This window comes from Alosa pseudoharengus, unplaced genomic scaffold, assembly GCF_046254945.1.
Source record: "Alosa pseudoharengus isolate Yale_2024_CS ecotype anadromous, Long Island Sound unplaced genomic scaffold, YU_APseudo_1.1 YU_APseudo_1.1_scf_10, whole genome shotgun sequence".
Lineage (NCBI taxonomy): Eukaryota > Metazoa > Chordata > Actinopteri > Clupeiformes > Clupeidae > Alosa > Alosa pseudoharengus.
In genome coordinates this window covers 22,989,559-23,013,134 of record NW_027468565.1, presented here as the reverse complement: position 1 = coordinate 23,013,134, position 23,576 = coordinate 22,989,559, and the positions used below count along the sequence as shown (strand labels likewise).

Here is a 23,576-nt window from a genome sequence, read left to right as displayed (position 1 = left end):
ACTTTCTCTCTTTCTCTCACCGACTTTTCCGCTGTGGTAGTCCTCTTAGCCCTGTTGTACTGCTTACACTTGTGAGAGAGAGGATGAGCGAGAGAGAACGAGAGAGATGGAGAGAGGCCGTAAGAGAGAGGAGGAGAGATGGAGAGAGGGAAAGAGAAGGGGAGAGTAGAGGGGAAAACCAGGGGGAGTTGGGTTGCCAAGCAGCGTGAGCAGAGACCCTGGACTATCGAAGCCAGGCATGCAGACAAGAGCTTGGCGATAAGCAGCCTGATAAAAGATAGAAAATAGCAGCAGATTTGAACTTTCCCACCGTCCCGAGATCCACAGGGAGCGAGGAGAGGAGAGGGGTGGGGGGTGCAGGGGAGGGGGCTGAATCAACTACTTATTGCATCCCTCGCTATCACTATCTTCCCCCGGACAACCAGCAAGGCCATCGAGTGGGTGCGCACGCACACACACACACACACACACACTCTTAGACACTCACATGCACTTTAATGCACTCACATGCACACTCATCTACACACACACACGCAAACACACACACACACAAACACACACACACACACACGCACATTCACATTAACACACAGTACACACACACACACACACACACACACACACACACACACACACACACACACACACACACACACACACACACACACACACACACACAGAGAGAGAGAGAGAAAGATGGCCTAGGTGCTAGAAGATGATCAGACACAGGGCACGACACACACGTGTACATGTGCGTCTCTTCCTGGACAACATCAGAGAAGCAGCTGTGTCTATAGCAGTGTGTGTACAGGAGCAAAACCAACAGGCACACACACACCATGCAGAGCAGATGCCATGTCTTTAAAATGCACTCCAATCTCAATCTCTTTCTCTTTCTCCTTTTCTCTTCCTCTCTTACCTTTCTCCCTCTCACTCCCTCTCTCTCTCTTCTATATCTTCCACATCCTGTCCACATCATTGTCACACAAGTATGATTTTTTTTTTTTATATGGCTGCACACATACTATACACGAGAATAGAAATTCACACACATACACACACACATGCATACACACACATACATGTACACACATACACGTACACACACACACACACACACACACACACACACACACAGAAACACATTCTCTATGTGATGGATGTGTGACGGCCTTGAGAAGAGCAGCCATCTCTCAGCTGCTTTGTGTCTGATGGGCTGCCAAGAGGGAGCCATTGAGCCTCGTCTCAAGGGAGGCAGGCTCTCATCCTCCCTACAAGTGAGCCAGGACACACACACACACACACACACACACACACATACTCACACATGCGTATGCACACAATTACACATGCACTCACACACACACACACACACACACACACACACACACACACACACACACACACACAGAGAGAGAGAGAGAGACAGATACACACACACACACACACAGAGAGAGAGAGAGAGAGACAGGCACACACTCCCATGCTCTACAGTGGTGAACTAACGGAGAGGACAAATAAATAGCCTCACATCTTCACTAGGTAAACACATGCAAAAATACAGACAGACAGATAGACAGCTCACAGAAGCATATTATATCATATGTGGCCTTACTGTCTAAACAGACATTTTAAATAGTTATAACAAAATATTGAAGTACATAAGTACACAGGGTTCTTGTTGGTCCAATGGAATTTGTGTGGAAACAGGTAGAAATGGTTTTCTGTGTTGTGTTTCTACTGAAGCTCATTTCCTTTCAGATTCCCTATGAGTGTAACAAGTACAGTATGCTGTAGCTGGGGCATAGGGGACCGGTGTGTCTATCTCTGGAGGGTGAATATGTACAGATTCAATGGTGTGTGCGTGCGTGTGCATGCAGTCTGCCCGAGATAATGTGGTTGCTTGTAATTTGAGTGTGTGTGTGTGTGTGTGTGTATGTAATATTTTTGTGTGGGTATGAGAGACAGTTAAACCCTATCTGGACCAAAAAACAGCATGTTCCAAGAGGGAGAAATCAGAGGGAGATTTATTTTGGCTGCCTTGGATTTGCAGGAATTGTGCCGAGGTATCTGATAGCTGAGTGTGAAGTGGTTTGTTGATCAATGCTTGCAGGGGTAGTTTTTTTCCCCCTGCTTGGAGGTGTGTGTGTGTGTGTGTGTGTGTGTGTGTGTGTGTGTGTGTGTGTGTGTGTGTGTGTGTGTGTGTGTGTTAGGGGGTGGGGTGGCATGATGGAGAGGATGAGAGGGGCTGGATGTGAGGAATACCCCTTGCTCAGGACGATCAATCTCTGTGGCGATCCTCGGCAGCTTGTAGCCATGGCGATATCGCTACCTATGATCGCACCTGCCCTCTCGGGCCACAAAGAGCAATTTCCAGAAGGGGGTAGTGAGAGAGAAAAATCAGATTACCCCTGCCTCTGGATGAATCTCTCCGTCTTTCCCTCTCTCTCTCTCTCTCTCTCTCTCTCTGTATTCCTACCTCAATTCTATTCTCTCTTTCTCTCTCAGTCTTGCTCTTGCTCTCTCTCTCTCCCTGAATCGTCTCCACTACATTATTATCAGGGAGACAGCTCCTACTCATTAAGGAGTTAATTCTCTGGGCCCTATCTCTTATTAGTATAGTGAACCTAAAGCACTGTGAATTCTTTAAATTTCGACCCCCTCCGTTATCAAATGCAGGAAAAGGGGGAATGGGGGGATATTTAATCGTTTAAGTAGTCTTCCAGGGGAACTATGTTTTTTTTACCCCCCATTTTTTCCTTCATTCCTTCTCTTCCTCTTTTTCCCCTGACTCTTCCCAGCAATGTAAAGAAATCCCGTCACTGCAGCCCCAGCTTGGTAATTCAGTTTTTAAGGCATGATGGGGGAGAGGGAAGAAGAGGGAAGGGAAAAAAAACGACTTGATGAAATTCCACTATCAGCTCCGAACCAATATGCAAAATATCTCACTGGAAATCAAATAGCTATTATGTTTTCATTTCCACGTCGGCGTATTTGCTTAATGAAGAGGAGACAGATCAGACCGGCTGAGAGAGTCTGCAGGAGCCGATAACCGCGAACGGCTCCCAGCTATCCGCATAGAGTGACGCTCGCAGTCACAGAGAGAGAGAGAGAGAGAGAGAGAGAGAGAGAGAGAGGGGGGGGGGGGGCAGAGTGAAGGGAGGGAGGGGAGGAGAGAGTGGAGGGGTGAACCAGGCTGAAAAAGAGGGTGAGGGAGAGAGGGATGAGAGATGCAAGAGAATGATGGAAAGAGGCTATGTCTGAGAAGGAGACAGGAGAGAGAGAGAGAGAGAGAGAGAGAGAGAGAGAGAGAAAGGGGGGGAGAAAGAAAGAGTGGTAGGAGAGAAACGTGATCCAGACTGAAAAAGAGGGTGAGGGAGGATGTCCAAAGTAGAGAGGGGAGTTTGTGTGTGTGTGTGTGAGGGGGGGGGGGCATTTGGGCAGAGGATGGCTATTTCAGGGCAAGAGACAGAGAGTAAAAATAGTGAAAAAAGAGTGATATACTGAATATAAAAGAAAGCGAGTGAGCATAAGAATAACTTGGAAATGAGACAAGGAAGGGAAGAGAGAGAGAGAGAGAGAGAGAGAGAGAGAGAGAGAGAGAGAGATGTTGTGGGTGTTGTCTTGTAAACCCAGTGGGCTATGCCCCTCTGCTTCATGCTTTGGGCTGGGTTGGTTGCTGATGCTGGGCGTTGGGATTTTGTTGGGTACTGAATTTAGGGGTTGGTATGTCTTGGGGGGTGTGGGGGGTTGTTTGATGTGACCCCCCCCCCCCCCCCCCTTCAGGCTGGGCCTGTGCGTGGTGTGAGGCAGAGCAGAGCAGAGCGGAACGGAGCGGCGCGGAGCAGCAGGGCAGCAGGGCTTGATTGAAGTGCTCCGGTGCCCCCATACACATGAATATCATTGGCACAGCTTATCGGCCGCAGCATCGGGCCTCATTATCATAAGCAGGAGAATCACTCAGCCCTGAGATTTGACTGATGGGCCTGACAAGTTCATTTGCATAGGAGGCTTATTACACACCATAGCCATCCTTTCTGCCCTGATCTGTTTAATATTATCAGCTGCATTAATATGCATTATTATTATTACTGTTATTATTACTAGCTGTAATAGCATTAGTAGCAGCAGGAGTAGTGCATTGCACTTGAAATAAAAAATTAAAAAATCTATTTCTGATCATCAATCATTTTTATATAGTAGAAAATGGTATGCTCTTGTACATTGTGTATTTGACATTTACCCTATTTTGTCTGTTGAGACATAATTTACAGTCTTCTTGCTTTTTATGCTTTTATTTATAGGATACAATCCCATTTAAATAGTGAAAGTCAGTCTCTCTCTCCACTCTCTCTCTCTCTCCTCTCTCTCTCTCTTTCTCTTTCTCTCTCTGGAGACCCAGATGTCTGCAAAAAGATTTCTGTGAGAAATATCAAACTGTGTAGTGTTTGCCTTACAAGAAGCATCTCACCAACACACAGGCACACGCGCATGCACGCACGCACGCACGCACGCACACACTCACACACACACACTCACACTGCCATTCTCCCGTCCCTGTTGTATTCTCTAGGGTGAGGTGCGGATCTGCTGGTCACTGTGGTGGAGGTTCTCCAGGGAGGAGGCCTGAGGGCTCTGCCTCAGAGTGGAACAGTGTCCAGGGAGGAGAGGCTCCCAGGGACCGGCCGGCAGATACCGACAGGGAGAGAGGCGGAAGGAAGGAATAAAAAATAGAGAAAGGGAAAGAATGAAAAAGAAATAAAGAGAGAAGGAAAAAGCAGGGAGGAGAAGGAGAGGGAGGGGAGCGAGATGAACTGAACTGAAAATCTCTAAGAGAGGAAGACTGAGCCTAAAGATCACTGGAGGACCAGAGAGAACGAGAGTGCTAGATAGAGATCAAAAGGAAGAGGGTAGGAGGGAGTGTCTGAGTTGGTTAGATCCATCTCCTCCAGCACCTCTGTCTGGGCATCGGACAGTTGCCCGGTCCCTGCCAGTCACTCAGTGGGCTTTAGCGGGTGGGGGCCTGGCCACGCACACACACACACACACACACACACACACACACACACACACACACACACACACACACACACACACACACACACACACACACACCCATTCCTTTGGTGCTGTGGGCTTATCTTCTGCTCCAGCGGCTGGAGGTGACAACATCCAGCATCCAGTATCCAGCTTGAGCCACCCCACTCTCTGCTTCCTCTCACTGGAACCTGCGCCTCCAGGTCATCCATCACCCCGGCAACCTCTCAACAACTCCTCAAGATAAATAACCTCACTGGCCTGGCCCTATTGGGCCGTGTTGTTGTTTGTTTTTAGAGCAGTGTGTCTGTGTGTGTGTGTGTGTGTGTGTGTGTGTGTGTGTGTGTGTGTGTGTGTGTGTGTGTGTGTGTGTGTGTGAGTGAGTGTGTGTGTGTGTTTCTGTGTTTGTGTGAAATTATCTCTAATAAGTTGGTGTTTTATCCCAATGATGGGGGGGTGTTGGTAGTAGTGGTGCTGATGGACAACTGACAAAAAGACAAACTGATGTTAGTAGCCGCCCATAATAGAGAAGTGTGTGTATGTGTTAGGGTGTGGGGCATCTTCCTCCACGTCCACTTTATTTGTATTCTGAATTTAAAGTGTTTTAGCGCCCTGAGCTCTGATCAATGCGTTCCTCCTCCTGCGCATAACATTTCAAATCAGGTGCGCCTGAGGTGAGGAGGACTGTTTTTGTAGTGGAGTGCGCGTTAAACCCTCTCTCACTCGTCCCTCTCTTCCGTCTAAACATCCTACTTCACGGATTTTTCTTCTGAAGTTTCCTGATTGTCTGATAGACAGTCTCTCTCTTTTTTGCTCTCTCTCTCTCTCTCTCTCTCTCTCTCTCTCTCTCTTTCTCGCTCTCTCTGATTTGGACTGTTGTGGACGGCGGTTATTAGCGTGAGAGCCTGCGAGTGGTCGTGTTTAATCACCGCGACTAAGCACACAGGTTTGATGTGTTGTCTCTATGTTTAATCACCGCGCTAAGCACACAGGTTTGATGTGGACGTGGAGTTAATAAAGCAGTATCTGTGCAGCCTTCATCAGCTTGCCACTTTGTTCTGCTTGTTGAAGTGCCAGCCTAGACCGCAGCTCATATTCTTATTAATATTCTCTCACTTTCTCATTCGTTTTTTAATGGTTCACAGCTATTTTTGGCGGCAACTCCAGCTTATGATATTGACAGTGTTTGTGTTAAGCTGTCTATGTCTACATTTTTTGAGGCTGCAAACCAATCAGCAGTGGTTCATTTTCATATGAACTGGTCACTGAGCAGTTATCAAGGTTAGGCTAAAATGAAGACTTTTGCACCTAGGCTGGACAACATACATTTAAAGGTAGCCTATGTCACATTATGTGAGTCTAATTTCCTATTTGAATGTGCTGCAAACAAATGATGTAGTTAATGATGTCGCTTAACATTTCAGCAAATTTATCTCAAGCTGCCCTGTTCCTATCGAGTTTTTGGAGAAGGGAAAAAGACGGTTAATGGTTGAATATTTCTAACGCCATGAAAAGGAGAATAGGGGCAAAGCTGAAAGTTTTCGCACCATTTGATGTCTCAAAGCAGTGATGCGGTGATTGATTCATTAAACCAGCACTGTAATGGGAAAGGAAATCATAATTCAAACTTACATTTAAAACACAGAATATAATTGGAATTTTAAACAGAGAAGTTCCTTTGTACAATTATGATTAAAGGGAAATTAATTGTATGAAAATGTCTTCACAGATATAGAAAATTAGATCTCCCAAAGCTCGGACTACATAGGCTAATTTTAAAAATATTGCGTCCGGGATCGATCTTTTTCTTTCCTCCATTTTTTGTTGAGGTCCAAATCTAACTGTGTTAATTTTATCTGAAATTACAGTGAACCATGCGGGCGTGGAAGTCGAAATTAGCCTAAAGATGTTTCATTTACAAAGACAGAAACACTTTGTCAGGGAGCGATTGTTTCCAAGCATTATCTGCGCCTCGTTTTAATTGCTTTGGAAGTGAAATTACAAAATTAGAAAAATTGCCTTTGCCTTTTTCTACAAGTCTCTTTATTCACGGGTATTGTTGTGTGCTTTGTATAGATTATAGGCCTTTTTGTTCTAAGAGTGTAAATATATACGCCTCCAGTCACGGCTTTAGTTCGGAACAATCCCCTTCGTTCATCACAACTTAATGAAAATTAATTTACAAACTGTCGAGAAAGGAATCCCTAATTTCCAACTGTTCTTAATTGCCTTAAGGTTTAAGGTCTATGCCCTGTTGAAACATTGTCTTTATTCAGCAGCTGTCGGTCTTATTTTCTTCATTTTACGTTAAATGTTCTATTTTTTTGCCTGGGTCGGTTTGAGTCCGTTGGGAGAAGGGCTCATGTAGGAATGAATTAACATGCAAACGGGCAAATAATGATCCCACTGGGAATAGCTGCCCTGTGTAATAATGCGATCATTTGTCTTAACCATGGGAATACCTTTTCGAAATTCACATGAACGCATCAGTCCCTCCCTACACTGAATGTAAAGGCCTATCTAGGCTTGAAAGAGGCTATAATACTAGTTCTACTTTGCAGAGGACATACCCTATAACATGGAAGAGAACAGCCAAATCCTTAGATAAAACAGCTAAATAAAAACCATGGTTATCAGCCTTAATAAGTGTCAAATGGGCAGGTTTTATTTTATTGCCTCAGTGTCTCATTCCCTAAACACCGGCTAAGAATCGGGTGTGTCTGCCGATGTCATAGACAATTCTTTATAATTTTCTTTATAATTCAGTATTACCTAGAGCCAATTTGTGATAAACTGAATAATTATTTGGGTCCTAGTTTCAGCACAGCGAAACAAATGATATAAATCCCTATATTGTCACCAGGGATTATGGAGGCGAGATATTATAGGTGTGAATTAATCAGTGCTTGGCCTCTGATACAATACTTATCCTGTTCATTTAGCTTGTGTCAGGAGGTGCTGGGATTTCTCCCTCAATTAAACCTATGGAAAATACCTAGGCATCAAAGGTTCATCATCAGAATTTTAACTTGGAATCACAGAGGCCTACTGAGTTAGACAGGCACTGACCCATAGGGCTGTATAAATGTCCACCTCTTGGGAGGTGTGCTGTGGCTTAAGAAATGTTTTTTAATTTTTAATGAAGTATAATACATATTTTTAGTAAAAGGAGACCTGACAATGAGGTGCCTAAATAGATGCAAATTTGATCCCACAGTGATTTTACTATTTCAGTGTCGGATTGCTGTAGGGAAAAAAAGTAAATGGTCACTCTGTCTTGGGCAGCGTCTGTGTCTTTTCATGTGTGTTTGGTTGCTAATGTTCAAAACTCTCTCTCTCTTCCTCTCTCTCCGTCCTTGATGTAGGTTCCATCGGTGACCTGGACACAGGTGAGGAGAATCCGCCTGACGATGTCAGCCTATCGGGTGAGGAGGGTGGAGCCTCGGACCAGGAGGACTCGGCAGAGCTGGATGGCTGCAGTCCGCCGTCTCTCACCCCACTCTGCAGCGAAGGTGATACTTGCACCACCACCCCCAACAGCTAGGTGGCGCTACCACAAAACGCCTACCCTCCATAGTGCACACCATCCTGGGGAGGCCTTTTAATGATGATCTGAGAATCCTTGGCTGTCACATCTGAGTGGCCGCACTGGCACTGACTTGGCACAGGTGCCTTAAGGATTTGATGAATGACTTTTGGACCTAGCCCAGAGTGTGGGCATGACCTAAGAAGGGCAGGCCAGTCTGTGTGTGTGTGTGTGTGCGCGCGCGCGCATGTGTGTCTGTGTGGGTGTGTGTGTGTGTGTGTGTGTGCACGCGCGCGCGCGCGTGTGGTGATACGTGTTTCATTTCTTTGTAAGTATAAGTATATATACTCTTTTCATACCGTGAGGGAAATTTGGTCTCTGCATTTATCCCAATCCGTGAATTAGTGAAACACACACAGCACACAGTGTACACACAGTGAGGTGAAGCACACACTAATCCCGGCGCAGTGAGCTGCCTGCATCAACTGCGGCGCTCGGGGAGCAGTGAGGGGTTAGGTACCTTGCTCAAGGGCACTTCAGCCGTGCCTACTGGTCGGGGTTCAAACCGGCAACCCTCCGGTTACAGGTCCGAAGTGCTAACCAGTAGGCCACGGCTGCCCCCCCTTGTTCAGCCTCAGTGAAATGATTGATATTTGGCAGTTTGCATGTCAGACAGTAATGTGATAATGTTGCTGCAATGGACAATATTCACCAATCCAAGAAATGCAAATGTGGTTTGGCAAGGCGAGAGAGTATTGTAGAGCATCAGTCATTTTTTAGCCGTGCTTAACAGAGACAACAGAGACAACCACACTTGAGAGACACAACTTCTTTCACTATCAAGGGGGGACCTGGCCGGAAATGGATGTTTAGATACACTTTCATACGGCCTATGATCCTAGATACAATCTGAGGAGTGCAGAAATTTGAATGTGTTTTTAGTCGAATGCAAAGAGAAAAATGAGAAGCAGACTGTTAAAAGCTAAACTGACATTTGGAAAGGTAATATGAGGCGCGAAAAGGGGTGAAACCCAGGTAGGTTAGGTCTACTGCCAAGAGAAAGATGGTGCCCAAAGATGTGCAATTAATAGAATTACACATTGGCAATATGCTTCAGGGCATACAGATGAATGACCTTGTTTATAAGCATGACTCAACAAGCAGGAGAGAACTTAAGCATGAGAGACAACAGAGAAAAAAAAGTTTATCCTAAAGAGAGAGGTAGGTGGAGAGGAGAGGGAATTTACTTAGTGCCACCTGAAGTTATTGCATGGCTGTATTTCTTTTGCAAATGTCTTGTGTGTTGTAAAAATTGGAGCGCTACTTCATCTGTGCTATGATTGCATTTAAGTGTTTCTGCTGCATTTAAATATGACCAAAATAGCTAGATAGATGAATATCAGAGGTCACATATACAATATTTGGGTGTATATGGAATAATGACCCAAGACATGTGTGTGTGAAGAAGGAAGAGAGAGGAAGGGACTTTTAGGGAATGTTTTTGTGTCTTATAAAAAAGTACCTGATGAGGTACTAATGAGGGTACTAATGAATTAAGATGGTACTAAGAAACAGAAGCTTTGGGTCACTCAAATGCTACCATTCACTATACTTCATACTGTAGCTCCATTTCTGTATTGAATCCTGCAGTGGACTGGGGTTAGTCTTTTTTGCCGTTAGTAATTTAAAATTCCTGTTTTTCTTTTTAATCTGGAAAATTCCTGCTCTTGTGAAATTTAAGGCCAGACTGATAAGCGTCTGTTCGTTGGCTTTGCTTGATAAACGCATGGAAATTCTGTCAGGTGCTAATCGGGAGTAGATTAGAGATTATCCCTGTGTGTGTGTGTGTGTGTGTGTGTGTGTGTGCGTGTGTGTCTGTGTGTGTGTGAGAGAGTATGAGAGGTTGAACGAGTGAGAAGGAGAAACTCAATGCTCAGTGTGGGTGGAAACAGTGGTGATTCATATTTCACATGATTTGTATGGTAGGAGCAGGCTTCACTCAGTTTCTTATTTCTTTTTTAGAGTGCTTGGGCAAACAAAATAACTAACATCAAAGATGAAAAAGGCAGCACTTTGCATACAGACGTGTTTATTGCACAGATGCCTTTTGGCTTAGTGACTTCCTCTGTGCTCAAGTGAATGAACGTTACAACCTCACTTATAAATATTTCATATGTCATTAATGTCTGTGTTCAGAACTCCCAACACCTGCGGCTACATCAACGGTCACATGTGTGTGCAGGCCTGTGCAGGTTTTGGATCTTTTATTTTACTTTCTTATAAATTAGAGAGAGAGAGAGAGAGAGAGAGTTGTAATTTAATATGTTTATTGGAAAAGTTACAACCCATCATTAAATAAAGAAAAACATATGGATAGCAATAGACACAAAAACAGGTATCCCATGAAATACACAAGATATCATGTTCTGAGTTCTTGAAATAAAGAAAGACACCCATCTCTCACAATGCTTTGTCAATACAAGAGAAAAAGCAAAACGAAATATCTGAATGTAACATTATATGTAACATGATCAACAATTTAACAACACTGTAATTATTATCATCTTAAATAATTTGTTTTCTCAGTTGACTCCCTTTTTCTAAGTTTGTAAGGTCCTTCCTTCATCAAAAATTAGCATCACTGACAAACTTTTGTCTGTCAGTGACTTCATTTTTCACATGCAGCCGTTTCGACCTTTCAAGAAGGTCTTGAAGAAACTTGCTCAGGTTTGCTTTCGTTCTATCGATTCCACCCACTCAACACCTCATTTCCATCTCCGAACACCACTTCCTCGTCCACCTCTCTCAACAGTAGTTGGCCAAGCCATTTCAACAGCACGCAGCTACTGAGTGGTGGCTCCATCTTAGAAGTCACGGTTTCACCTGCAGCCGGTCCAGCCTGAGCAACTGCACCCAGGGCCTGCTCTTCAGCAGGTAGGGGCAGGAAGACAGCAGCGCCACAGGGGACCAGCCACAGGGGACCAGCTACAGTGGAGTCAACCCAGGTGTAGGAAAGCAGATGTGGAGAACTGGCTGGGGGGGTTGACGTTTAGGAGAATTGATCGAATGGGGTGGGGGTCTTTTGTGACAGGCCTGTCCATCTTTTTTGCTCTGTGCCTTTATTGCTGAATCTCTCAATTTCCATGCAAGCTGTATTGATTAAATGAAAAAACAAATAATTGCACTATTCAGTGCACTATACTACTCAGGCCCTGCACTTAGCATGAGAGAGAGCGAGAGAGAGTCAGTGAGAGGGAGAAAGAAGAAAGACAGATAGAGAGAGAGAGAAAAGGGAGAAAAGAGAGAGAGAGACCGAGAGAGTCGGAGAGAGAAAAAGGGACACGTCACCGTGTTGTTTGTCTCTCTCTCTCTGGGTTCCTCCGTTGCCTGGCACGGCCATTATCAGTCTTCTGTAAATCAAGTGTGTTTGACAAACCTGCTCTTTCAACCTGCGATCAATACCAGGTCTTTATCAGGCCAGCACTGGCTAATAAAGGCAAGGTCCCTTATCCGCCATCTGGGAGAGAAAGACACAAGTGATAACCACCTGATAACAGAGAGAGGGAGAGAGGGAGAGAGAGAGAGAGGGAGAGAGAGAGAGAGGGAGAGGCAGAAAAAGAGAGAAAGACACCAAATATACACACACCCTGTATGTAAGGGTTGTTTTTTCATTTTGACATGGACCCTCCAGGTGAGCTCGTCCCCCTGGTTCCGCATCGGTCAGGTTGGATGCTGGGATTCGGGCCGTGCCGTCATCACTTCCTGTGTGTCGATGTGCCGACGCGGGCCGTGCGATGTGGACCGCAGCTGAAGTCCTTCTCCACATCAGCGGAACGCTGATAAAGAACAGCACACAGAACATTTAATCATATGAGGGGCAGGGGGGATGTGTGTGTGTGTGTGTGTGTTGTGGAGGGAGGGCTTTGTCCATGTGATTCTCTTCAGTCGAGGTCTCAGTGGTCATTATGACCGCAGATGAACAAAAAACAAATCTGAAATCTCACATGGCTCTCCCCTGGATGACCAGCTGGCCAAAATCTCTCTCTCTCTTTCTCTCTCTCTCTCCTTTTCTTTTTGTCTCTCACTCCACAGGGAGAGGGTAAGAAAGCAGAAGAAGAGGGGAAAGGAGATGTTGAGGGGAGGAGAGAAGAGAATCGTTGGGCAGTTAGGTGTAGAAAAAGAGGAAAAGGAAACCAGTTTGAAGGGGAAAGCGATGTTTGAGAGGGAAGGCTGCTCAGTGCTGGGAGTTCAGGTGGTTGGGTGACTTTGCCCTGCAGCTGTGACAGGGGAAGTTGGGCTTATCAGATGGAGAGAGGGTTTTTTTGAGCTGTGTGTGTGTGTGGGTCTAGACTTACAACAGGATATGTATCTATGTATTTGTTTGTATGTTAGTTAGTGTGAGCGTGTGTGTGGGTGGGTGTATGCATGTGTGTGTGTGTGTGTGTGTGTGTTTGTGTGTGTGTGTGTGTGTTAGGACCGGGTGCAGGTGGAGGGATGGTGGCAGAAAAGCCTCTGTCGACTCCTCCTGATGCCTCCCTGTCTCTGCGCCGATGATATGGCAGATAATATTGATAATATTAAATGCAATAACTGTGGCTGCAGCTCCAGTCCCAAACTCTGAGCGCTGCGGGATAAAATCAATGTGCCATTCAATGTGATTTATAGCTGAAAATAATGGCACTGTTTAGACTGGGAGGGAGGTGAGCCCTGAGTTTGTGTGTGTGTGTGTGTGTGTGTGTGTGTGTGTGTGTTTGTGTGCGTGTGTGTGTGTCTGTCTGTCTGTGTCTGTGTGTTTAGCTGGGTTGGGCAGGGTTGGGTTATGGTGGGACAGGCTGTGTTGTGTGTAAAAATGTGTCTGGGGTATAAGGTTGGAGTGTGTGTGTTTGTGTGTGTGTTTGATAGGTATTGAGATATGAGAAAGTTGGATATAACGTCTGACTGCATGTGTATGGTATGAGAGAGCTGGACAATAATGTCATGGATGGTGTGTGTATGTAAAATGTGCGGATGCTATGTGTGTGTATGTGTAAAAAGCATGAGGGAGTGGAGTGATTTATTTGCTGATGTTGATCTAATCTCCAACTATTACATTAATAACGGCAAACTGGGCCCCGGTATGTCACGTGGGTGGACATTTATGGCTGGTATCGATCGAGAGCTATCGCTGTTTATCAGAGCGGGAATGCAAGGGTAAACATGCCCTTTGTGCACATAGATGAGCTGTTATCGGGGGTGGGCTGGGGGGACGCTTGGTGCTCAGGTGCAGGGGGCCCGGGGGGGGGGGGGGGCCCACAACAGACCTCTTCACCTTGGAGCCCAACACACACACACACACACAGACACACAGAGAGAGAGAGAGAGACGCAATATCAGCCCTCTCTGGCTTGGCACACACAGCAAGTCATTATTAGCTTCAGAGAGAGGAGAGATAGAGACCTGCAATCATTGCTGTCATCTCCTTTGATCATGGATGTGTGTGTGTGTGTGTGTGTGTGTGTGTGTGCGTGTGTGTGTGTGTTTGACTAATCACCATCATCAATGACGGATATATTGATGCTGCTGATTAGAGAGGATAGGCATGTCCTAGTCTTTGATGAGTGGAAGATTTTGCCCTCATGAAGGAGAGGTACACACACACACACACACCAGCCTTTTGAGAAAAAAAATCACTCTTGCTCCTCTTATTCCTTTTTTGTCCTCCTGGTCTCACTTGGCAAATCAAAAGTGTGTGTGTCTGTGTGTGTGTGTGTGTGTGTGTGTGTGTGTGTGTGTGTGTGTGTGTGTGTGTGTGTGTGTGTGTGTGTGTGTGTGTGTGTGTGTGTGTGTGTGTGTGTGTGTGTGTGTTTTGTAAGGTGTCATGTTTCAGACATAGAGGGGAGTTCCCTCTCTGGAGGCTTTGATCAACAGACAGAAACCAGCAAATACAACAATGTCTGAACTCTCTCTCTCAGACACACACACACACACACACACACACACACACACACACACACACACACACACACACACACACACACATGCATGCATGCATGTACAATTCTGGCCAAAAACATCAGGTGTCATCTGTACAACAGACTAAATCCTCAGCAACACCTTTTAACAATGATCTTTTTGATGGCACATTTGCTTCCAAATAACAGCACAGAACCAAAAAGAGTTTAAAATTACACTCCAACCCAAAAAGCCTTTTCCAAATAAAGTCTGTAACCAAATGCTGTATTAATTAGCAATTAATAATTGTATTGATTTATTGTTTCATTAGGGGGATACTGATAACTAAATAAATAATGCATTTCTTTCTTTTTCAGTCTTCACACATATGTAACACACACACACACACACACACACACAAACACACACACACACACACACAGACACACACACACACACTCACAGATCCTACTCAGAAATCCACCCCCCCCTTTACAGTATAGCTCTAACCTGTAACCAGTCCCGCATGCCTCAGTGCTCTATGCTCACTTCCTCACACAGAGCCCAAGACGCACGACTCTCTCCTGGGTCCTGACGAAGAGGAGGAGGAAGATGAGGAGAGAGGCCCTACGCAGAGCGCTGAGGAGGAGGAGGAGATGGAGACAGAAGGAGATGGAGAGATACACTGGATAGGTCCAGGTCAGTCTGGCCTTTAGTGTTTATGTACACTACAATGTCCAATCTGTCTGTCTGTCTGTCTGTCTGTCAGTCACAGTTTTTCCCACCACTGTTTTGTAGGATCTTACTGCTTGTCAATGGCATTGAACCTGTACACTACACCAAAGACTCAACACTAGTAACATATATGTTGCTACTATGGTTAGTAATATGATAGAATGACTTAGAATAGTCATAGTGATTATTTAATAGTAATGTGTAATAGCCTTATGCTGTCCTGGTTTATATTGTAGTGTTGAAAAATACAAGAAAGAATGAAAAAAAGAAAGAAAAAATAAGAGAAACCTCAGTATTGGAATGTCCTTTGTTTTTATTTTGTGTTTCACACAAGTACACAGATCTTATTTGGTTGTATTTGGTTGTAGAGTATTCATACTCTTAATTCTATCCACGCCTAACTGCGTGCCAGCATCCGACTGTCCCTTAGAATTTAGTGGTCTCTGTCCACACTGAATCTGTTAAATATGCCGTTCTGTTGCGTCATGTTTCTCATTCAGTATAGCAGAATAACGTGAGCGACACGAAGAAAAGACAAACAGGGCGTTTGTCAGGTTTTCCTCAAAATGGCGTTTGTCAGGTTCTCCTCAAAATGTTGCGCTGCATCGCTCTGCACAGCACATTGTCACTTCGCCTCCTGTTAGGACATTCGGATTAAAGACACAAACTCAAAAGTAGTGAAACTGATTTTGTGGCTGACGTTTGCTCGACACCGTGTAACATGAAGGCAGCTCAGCCAATGGGCTTAGGCTCTGTTGATTGCGTGTGTCCAACCATAGCACCATGGTAATGGGGTCAGAGTTTGGCCAATTCATCCTCTCTACTCTGGGCCCATTAGCGATCACCCCAGCCCAGTTTATGATTTTATTAGTGCCACATGCTCTATTTATGGTGTCATTATGTGAACGAGCGTTTCTCACTTGATTCTTATATTCACGTGTATTCATTTAGCTAAATTCCCGAAGCGACTTATAGGGACTAACATCTAACATTCACGCTGCAGTGTAAAATAAGATCTTAAAGTCAATTAACACTCAGTCTGAGAGACTAACAAAAAATACTTGATTAATAATGATTCTTAAATAATTATTGTCAGTGCAAACTGATTTTTTTTTTGTTTTCGTTTCGGTTGTGCTTTGGATAGTAATGTTATATACTCTTACTTGTGCTTGTTGTGATTCTACATCCAAAAGCTACAATAGGTGAAAAAGGACAATTTGAAGCGAAATAACTGGAGTGTGTCACAATATGCCATTTGTACTTTCAAAGCACACAGTAGGGTTAATGTGTCTACTAGAGTTTGGGTATCGAAGTGTGTTATCGAAGTATACCATGATTGACATAAAGCGATTGATTATTTTTCCAGTACTTTGACGTTCCAGGTGGCAGCAGTACTTGTCTTCGAGTTTTGGAATTTAAATTGAACTAACAAATAAACAACAACAACAACAAAAAACAAGCAACAGTTAAAAATGTGTTAAGATGACAGTCCTGCATGCTCTATCAAAGCATGTATGTGAGATTTTATTTCACTGCTCAGTCTTGATTTAGATTAGCAGGTAAAGGAAAGAGAATGCCACTCACCACCTTTGTACACCTTTACTGAGACTGGGCGTACAAATGAAATTAAAATGCCCGTCTTGTGATAACATAACTTGAAGCCACAGATGTAGCCGTCATGAGGCACACAATGGGAGCGGTTAGTGCGACTTGATGTGATTAATACTGCTACTTCCTACATTTGTTCCACTTGAAGATCGTAGACTGATCGCTTTCATGCCATTGTGACTTGGTACCCGTTCTTCCCAATAATTTTTATTTAAAGTTTTATTTAAAATTTACTAATTTTTATCTTACATTTTTTTTTCTATTTTCCAAGATGGTTATTAATAATGGCTTTGTAATAACTTACATAAATTAGTCTCTCATTCACTTATCAAGTGTGACATTCAATATGACATTAACTAATAATGGTGGTCACTTAACATAAAAAATATCAGTTTGCAAGGTAGGCTATGGTGGACATAGTATGTATATTGGAGTTTTTAGTATAGTGGTAGCGAAAAGTAATAAAATATTTTGCCCCTTGAATATCTTTTATCTTTTGTCTTTATCATCAGGTTTCAGTGGCCCTTGCTGTCAGCTTCACCAGCCAATCATATCTTGAGTAATAAATATTTAAAACCTGATAAGAACTAATTTATCATGACATGTCAGTCCTAGAGACCTCCTCAACATCTATCTTACTATCTTACTCCCAGCTGACATGGGTATGACACCACTGATGGGAAGGTGTGTGTGTGTGTGTGTGTGTGTGTGTGTGTTATGTGGACTTACGTGGTTTGTGTTAAACAGTCTGTGTTCAATACACAGCCTCATGGGCATTTGCAGTCAGTATTTGTTTTGTGTTTGTGGCACTTAACACACAGAGATGAATATTCTTGGAAAAGACATCTATCACCATAGCAGTGTATTGTGAAGTTGGTCAATTGGTCTCTCTCTCTCTCTCTCTCTCTCTCTCTCTCTCTCTCTCTCTCTCTCCCCCTCCAAGTGTGTGTGTGTGTGTGTTAGGTGTATCTGGGTGTTTTGTCTGCCGGTGATAAAAGCCTGGGGAATGGAAAGGAACAGAATACTGCAAATAAAAATGAAATGTGTTATTTTTTCCCCAAGTTATGCATTTTAAAGACGTTTTAAAAACATTATCTGCCATAAGAGTAGGTTAGGCAATGCAGATTACCATGTTTTGATCTCTTCGTATTTCCTGATATTGCTGAGAGCTGTGTGTGTGTGTGTGTGTGTGTGTGTGTGTGTGTGTGTGTGTGTGTGTGTGTGTGTGTGTGTGTGTGTGTGCGTGTGTGTGTGTGTGTCTGTCTGTTTTTTTGTGTGTGTTTGTCAGTGAGTAGTCTGTATGTGTGTCTTTCTGTCTGTCTTTCTGTCTGTCTGTGTGTGCAAATGTGTGTTTTGTTGTATTTGTTGGTGAGCTATGTGTGTGTGTGTGTGTGTGTTTTAATTCCTCTTGTGAGGATGTTTTCATTATCGTGCTGTCCCAGCCTGTCCGTTTTAACAGTAATTGGAGCGATATTAATTGCCGTGTGGTTTCTGGTTGATGGCAGTGGTGTGATGCTAGTTTGATAGGCCCCCTCACAAACTAACTGCCGGGAGAGGGAGGAGGGATGGGGGGGGGAGAGAAAGAGAGAGCAAGGGAGGGAAAAGGAGAGAGAGAGAGAAAGAGAGAGAGAGCAAGGGAGGGAAAAGGAGAGAGCGAGAGAGAGATAGTGCGTCTATCAGTGCTGGAGCAGCCGCTGTCTTTATCAGAGGCACGATTGGCAAAAGGGAAACTTTGACCGGTCTGAATTTTTCTCTTATCGTCAAGACCCCCCCTCCTCTCCTCTCCTCCTGCTCTCTCTCTCTCTCTCTCTCTCTCCACTCTCCCTCCATCCATCCACCCCCTCCACAAGTCTCTCCATCACTGCTGACACCACACCACCTCTTCTCCCCACTCCCTACCATCCCAAACACCCATGCAGACGTGCACTCTCCCTCCTACGTGCACCCCCCCCCCCAACCCCCAGTGTATCAGGAGTGGAGTCGTGGTGGACGTGGGCTTGTTCATACTCTCGTTTACCCTCTATCAGCGATTTCCCACAAGCCTTTGGGAGAGGAACAGTTTTGCCTGGGCGGAAAAAAGGGCCTTTTTTTATCAGCAGACATGAGCGTTCCTTTCGCCCTACTCAACGCTAGTCAAAGAAGCGGGCTCTCAGTTGCTGTTTTTTTTTTCTCTTCGTTTTTAATCAGAGATCTGCCCAGTGCTTGCCCATGACATCACTTCCTGTTTGAGACATGTCCAGTGTCCAGTCACAGCCTAGGGGTGAAAGCTTAGCAGAGACACAGAGTCTGTCGTAGAGGACAATTGCCCTTGGTATCGTCTTTCTAATTAGATTTGTCTTTTAACATTTAATATCCAGTATTTTACAGCAGTGATAACTAAACTCCTACTTGTGTTTTATTTTTCCAGACTGCAGAATTATTTATTATTACATCTAATAAACAACTCTGCACTGTCCATGCTCTTGTCTAAAAGCCCAGTCCTGAAATGTCACTATCAAATGGAGACCCAGTAAAAAACGAAATGAGAAGCGATACAAGGAAAAGGCAAACACGGCGGTGTACGTTGCATTCATTTTAGGGATATATGTAGGTAATAGTGGCATGTGTCCTGGCCATTTTAATTGAGGTTGATCTTTATAGAGTGTTTTATAAGGGTGGGGTTGGCATTGTGTGTGTGTGTGTGTGTGCGTGAAAGGGGGGGGGGGGGTTGTGGGTGGCGTCAGCAAGGCTGAAGTGACAGGGATGGTTTGATATGGAGGAGCGGCTGTATAATCTACTCCGCGTCCCTCTGCATGATATGCAAAATAAATTATTAAGGGGGGGTTGGGGGGTGGAGAGAATTATCTTTAGAATGACCTTGCTGGCTGGAGGGTTTGATATTTTCCTCACTGCTTAAAATTCTTGATATGCAAATGACCGTCACAGTAATCCCCTCACCGGGCTGCTCACAACCAGACACTCCTGCCTTCTGCTTCAGAGTCTGTCTTGCTCTCTCTTTCTCTCTCACACTCTCTTTCTCTCTCTCTTCACTCTCTTTCTCTCTCACACACACACACACACACACACACACACACACACACACACACACACACACACACGCACACACGCACACACACACACATTGTGCCCCCCGTGCGCCCGCTCCCGTGCCACTCTCGCCCGCCCGCCTGTCCGCCGCCGGAATTTTCACTCCCCCGAAATGGAGCGCAGCTAGCCGAGCGAGCGACATTCCCATCAAACGAGCAGCCTCTCCCTCTCTCGCCACACTTCCTTATCCAGCACCATTATTCAAATGAGCCCAATAAAACACCATAACAGCACGGGCGGCAATAATTATTATTATTTACCCTGCGCTGTGCCGTTTTTTATCATATTTAATTATAGAGGAATGGAGAGGAGGATAGTGGTAAATGCATATTATCAGTGCCATTTAAATGATGATAATTTATTTTTTTGGAGGTGGGGGCGTTGGGGATGGAAGGGTAGACGGTGGTACTGATGTGATTGAGCTGGGCAGAAAGCTGAAGCATCTGACGTTTCATTCCTTCTTTCTAGTCCCCCCCCCCTCCCTTTTTTAACATCGTCAGCAGAGTCCTGAGCAAATCTGCCTGTACCTGCCGTAGACAGGCCTGCATGGTGGCAAATTAAAAACCTATCAGCAGCAGCCAGAGGTCTGGGCTGAGCAGGGCTTACTTTAAGAGACTCGGCAACGAGGCGTGTGTGTGTGTGTGTGTGTGTGTGTGTGTGTGTGTGTGTGTGTGTGTGTGTGTGTGTGTGTGTGTGTGTGTGTGTGTGTGTGTGTGTGTGTGTGTGTGTGTGTGTGTGTGGAGGTGGGGGGTCAGAGTGTGAGGAATGAAGATGATGAGGAAGTGGGTAGTATTCACAAATATGTGTGTGTGTGTGTAGGTTAGGTATAATACAGTTCTGTGTGAGTGTGTGTGTGTGTGTTCTCTAATCGCCTGGGCAGAGGCACTAACCATTAATATATTTTTACTCTGAAAAATGCTAAACAATTTAACAGTGACTTTCCAAGCAGCTCATCAGTGACAGATTCACTATCGGTTTATTTAGGTATTCCAAATTTCATCAGAAGTGCTTTTCGTGAAATGAGTTTAAAAGTGTGCTGTTGATGTGTTTTAGCATTAAACGATTATTTGGGCTGTTTGGGGGGCATGTAATGGCTTCTGACAGAGCGCGTGGTTTCTATTCAGAAAGACACAAAGGGCAGCGGCAGAGCCTGAAGCTTTTATCTGCCTCCGACTAAAACACACACACACACACACACACACACACACACACACACACACAGACACACACACGAGTGGTGCGAACTCAAGTGTCACTCAGTCTAATTTTACTACCCTTTGTTTCCTGTGCAATGAAATAGCTTCAGATCACTTTACGGGGTGGATAATGCGTATAATTACATGTCAATACATTTCCACATCGCTAAAAGTCAGACATTTAACGTTGGGGCGGCAAGAGCAGCATGTAGATTTGCTTTCAAATATTATGATATTGCATTTTTGTGTCAGACATGATTTTTTTTTTTCATTTGACTCGACTAATATGCCCCTGAAAATCCATGTGTGCGCATGTTAGTGTGTGTATACGTCCCATTTCCAAGCCAATACAGCACAACTCCCTTATTCTGACCATATTTTTGGTGCTGAAACAGATTCGCTATTTTTCACCTTTAAATACCCCTATTGACGCAGCATAGACTGGATTTGGACTTGATTGTTTTCTAGTGCGTCACAAAGGGTGCTGTAGGGCTATTGGTTTGTCTTGCCAGTTTGAAGGTCAGTTTAACACTTTGTGCATACTGATCATTGCAAATTATTTAGAAGAAATCATTGGGGTATATATTATATAGTAGATGCACACTGCTTTCTCTTAAAACTGTTTCAGCAGGCAACTGTCATTAGAACACCCAGCACTTACTTTAACCCTCTTCAAATTATGTGAGTCATCTTAAAATTGTCACCAAACAGTCATGCAAATGGTCTTGACAACTTATTTGACAATCTGAGTCAGTTTGAGATTTCGCGATCAGAGAATCTGTTTAGGGCATTGGGGCATTTTTAAAAATAATAATCTTTCTGAAAAATGTTAAATGTTAAAATACTTCTCCTAGGGCACTTTCAGAAGAACATGTGAACAACTGAGCATTCTACAAATATACATAAAAATACAGGAAAAACATGCTGAACTTGTACATTTACTATAAAACAAAACAGCATAAACATGTACAGTAACTGTAATATTGATCAATCACATTTTTAACCTAAGCAGATTTTTAAATTTGGATGTGCGTGCGTGCGTGTGTCCGTCCGTCCGTGCATGCGTGCGTGCGTGCATCTGTGTGTGTGCGTGCGTGCGTGTGTGCATGCATGCATAAGTGTGTGTGTGCTGACAGGGCATATCCTCTGCAGAAATGTGAAAGAGTAAAACACATAACATATCTTTTCAGTTTCAGCTACATTTATCTTCCACAGTTTTCCCTTTTAGTTTTCCTCTGTCCTTAATCTCTTCAAAATTTCCTTCTGCCCGCTCCTTGGCAGTACATATGGCAATGTGTGTGTGTGTGTGTGTGTGTGTGAGGGAGAGAGACGGAGAGTGTTTATCAGGGGGGAGGCAGAGAGCTTTGTCACATGACAGTTGTTCTTTACCTCAAACAGACATCTCTAGAGGTCACAGGGTTACAGGGGGGGCACCTACACCCCCACACAGGTCAAACAGGGAATTCTTCTTCTTCTTCTTCTTCTTCTTCTTCTTCTTCTTCTTCTTCTTCTTCTTCTTCTTCTTCTTCTTCTTCTTCTTCTTCTTCTTCTTCTTCTTCTTCTTCTTCTTCTTCTTCGCTTATTGTCTCCTCAAAAGTCTGTAAATGTGCTGATTGTTGTCAGTTACGGCTGTTATGTAGTCTGTAGATGTTTTTTATCCTCTCTTTCTCTCCACCTCTTTATAAGTGTGTGTGTATGTGTGTGTGTGCATGCACAGAGTCATAGACGGAGCTGAAGTCTGAGGTCACACACCTGTTACCTCTGAGCTTATGCAACATGCTTTGCAGTGGTGTGTGTGTGCGTGTGTGTGTGTGTGTGTATGTGTGTGTGTTTGTGGTGAGGAGCAAACTGAAATGATTCTACTAGAGAGTTGCAGTAGAAAACCACTGTAATTTGTAATTTTAATTTTCTCATATATTCAATACTGTACACTTGTGTTGTGTGTGCACTAGACTGCTGTTCTTTTAGTGTCCTACTCTCCAAAGTAAAGTTGTTCGTCCCCCTACACCCCCCCATCCACCCCCCCTTGTTTTCCGTCCTCTTCCTCTCTCTCTGTCACCCCTCTTCCTGCACCGATGATTGATAGGCACTGTGTGCGTATGTGTGTGTGTGTGTGTGTGTGTGTGTGTGTGTGTGTGTGTGTTGTATGTAATCTAAAGGAACATTTCTCACCGCCATCCCCCCTGCTATCGTCCTGACTTCTCCCCATCTCCGATGTGTGAGTGGCTGCTGCCGCAGCGCTGGTGCCGATTACCGCCCTATCAGATGCCTGCGTTCCTCTGCAGCTCTGGAGCCGCTTCCTGTGCCCTCCCCACATACCCCCCACCCCTCAACCCCCCCGCTCGCTCACTGACTGCCCATGTGTCAACTCTCTCTCTTTCTCTTTGAGTCTCTCCATCCATCTCTCCGTCCCTCTGTCTCCCTGTCCCCCTGTCCTCTATCTCCCTCTGGCCAGC

The 23,576-nt window shown here is 44.5% G+C and overlaps 1 protein-coding gene across 2 annotated transcripts in view; it reads left to right on the top strand.

The window, feature by feature from the left end:
* The window catches only part of zfpm1 (zinc finger protein, FOG family member 1), an 89,125-nt gene that overhangs the window by 30,270 nt on the left and 35,279 nt on the right, over positions 1-23,576 (top strand). For both annotated transcript variants that reach the window (XM_076267771.1, XM_076267763.1), the window contains exons 2-3: positions 8,403-8,549; positions 15,056-15,193. In XM_076267771.1, coding sequence (XP_076123886.1) covers positions 8,403-8,549; positions 15,056-15,193 — 285 coding nt within the window. The remainder of the gene's footprint in view (positions 1-8,402; positions 8,550-15,055; positions 15,194-23,576) is intronic.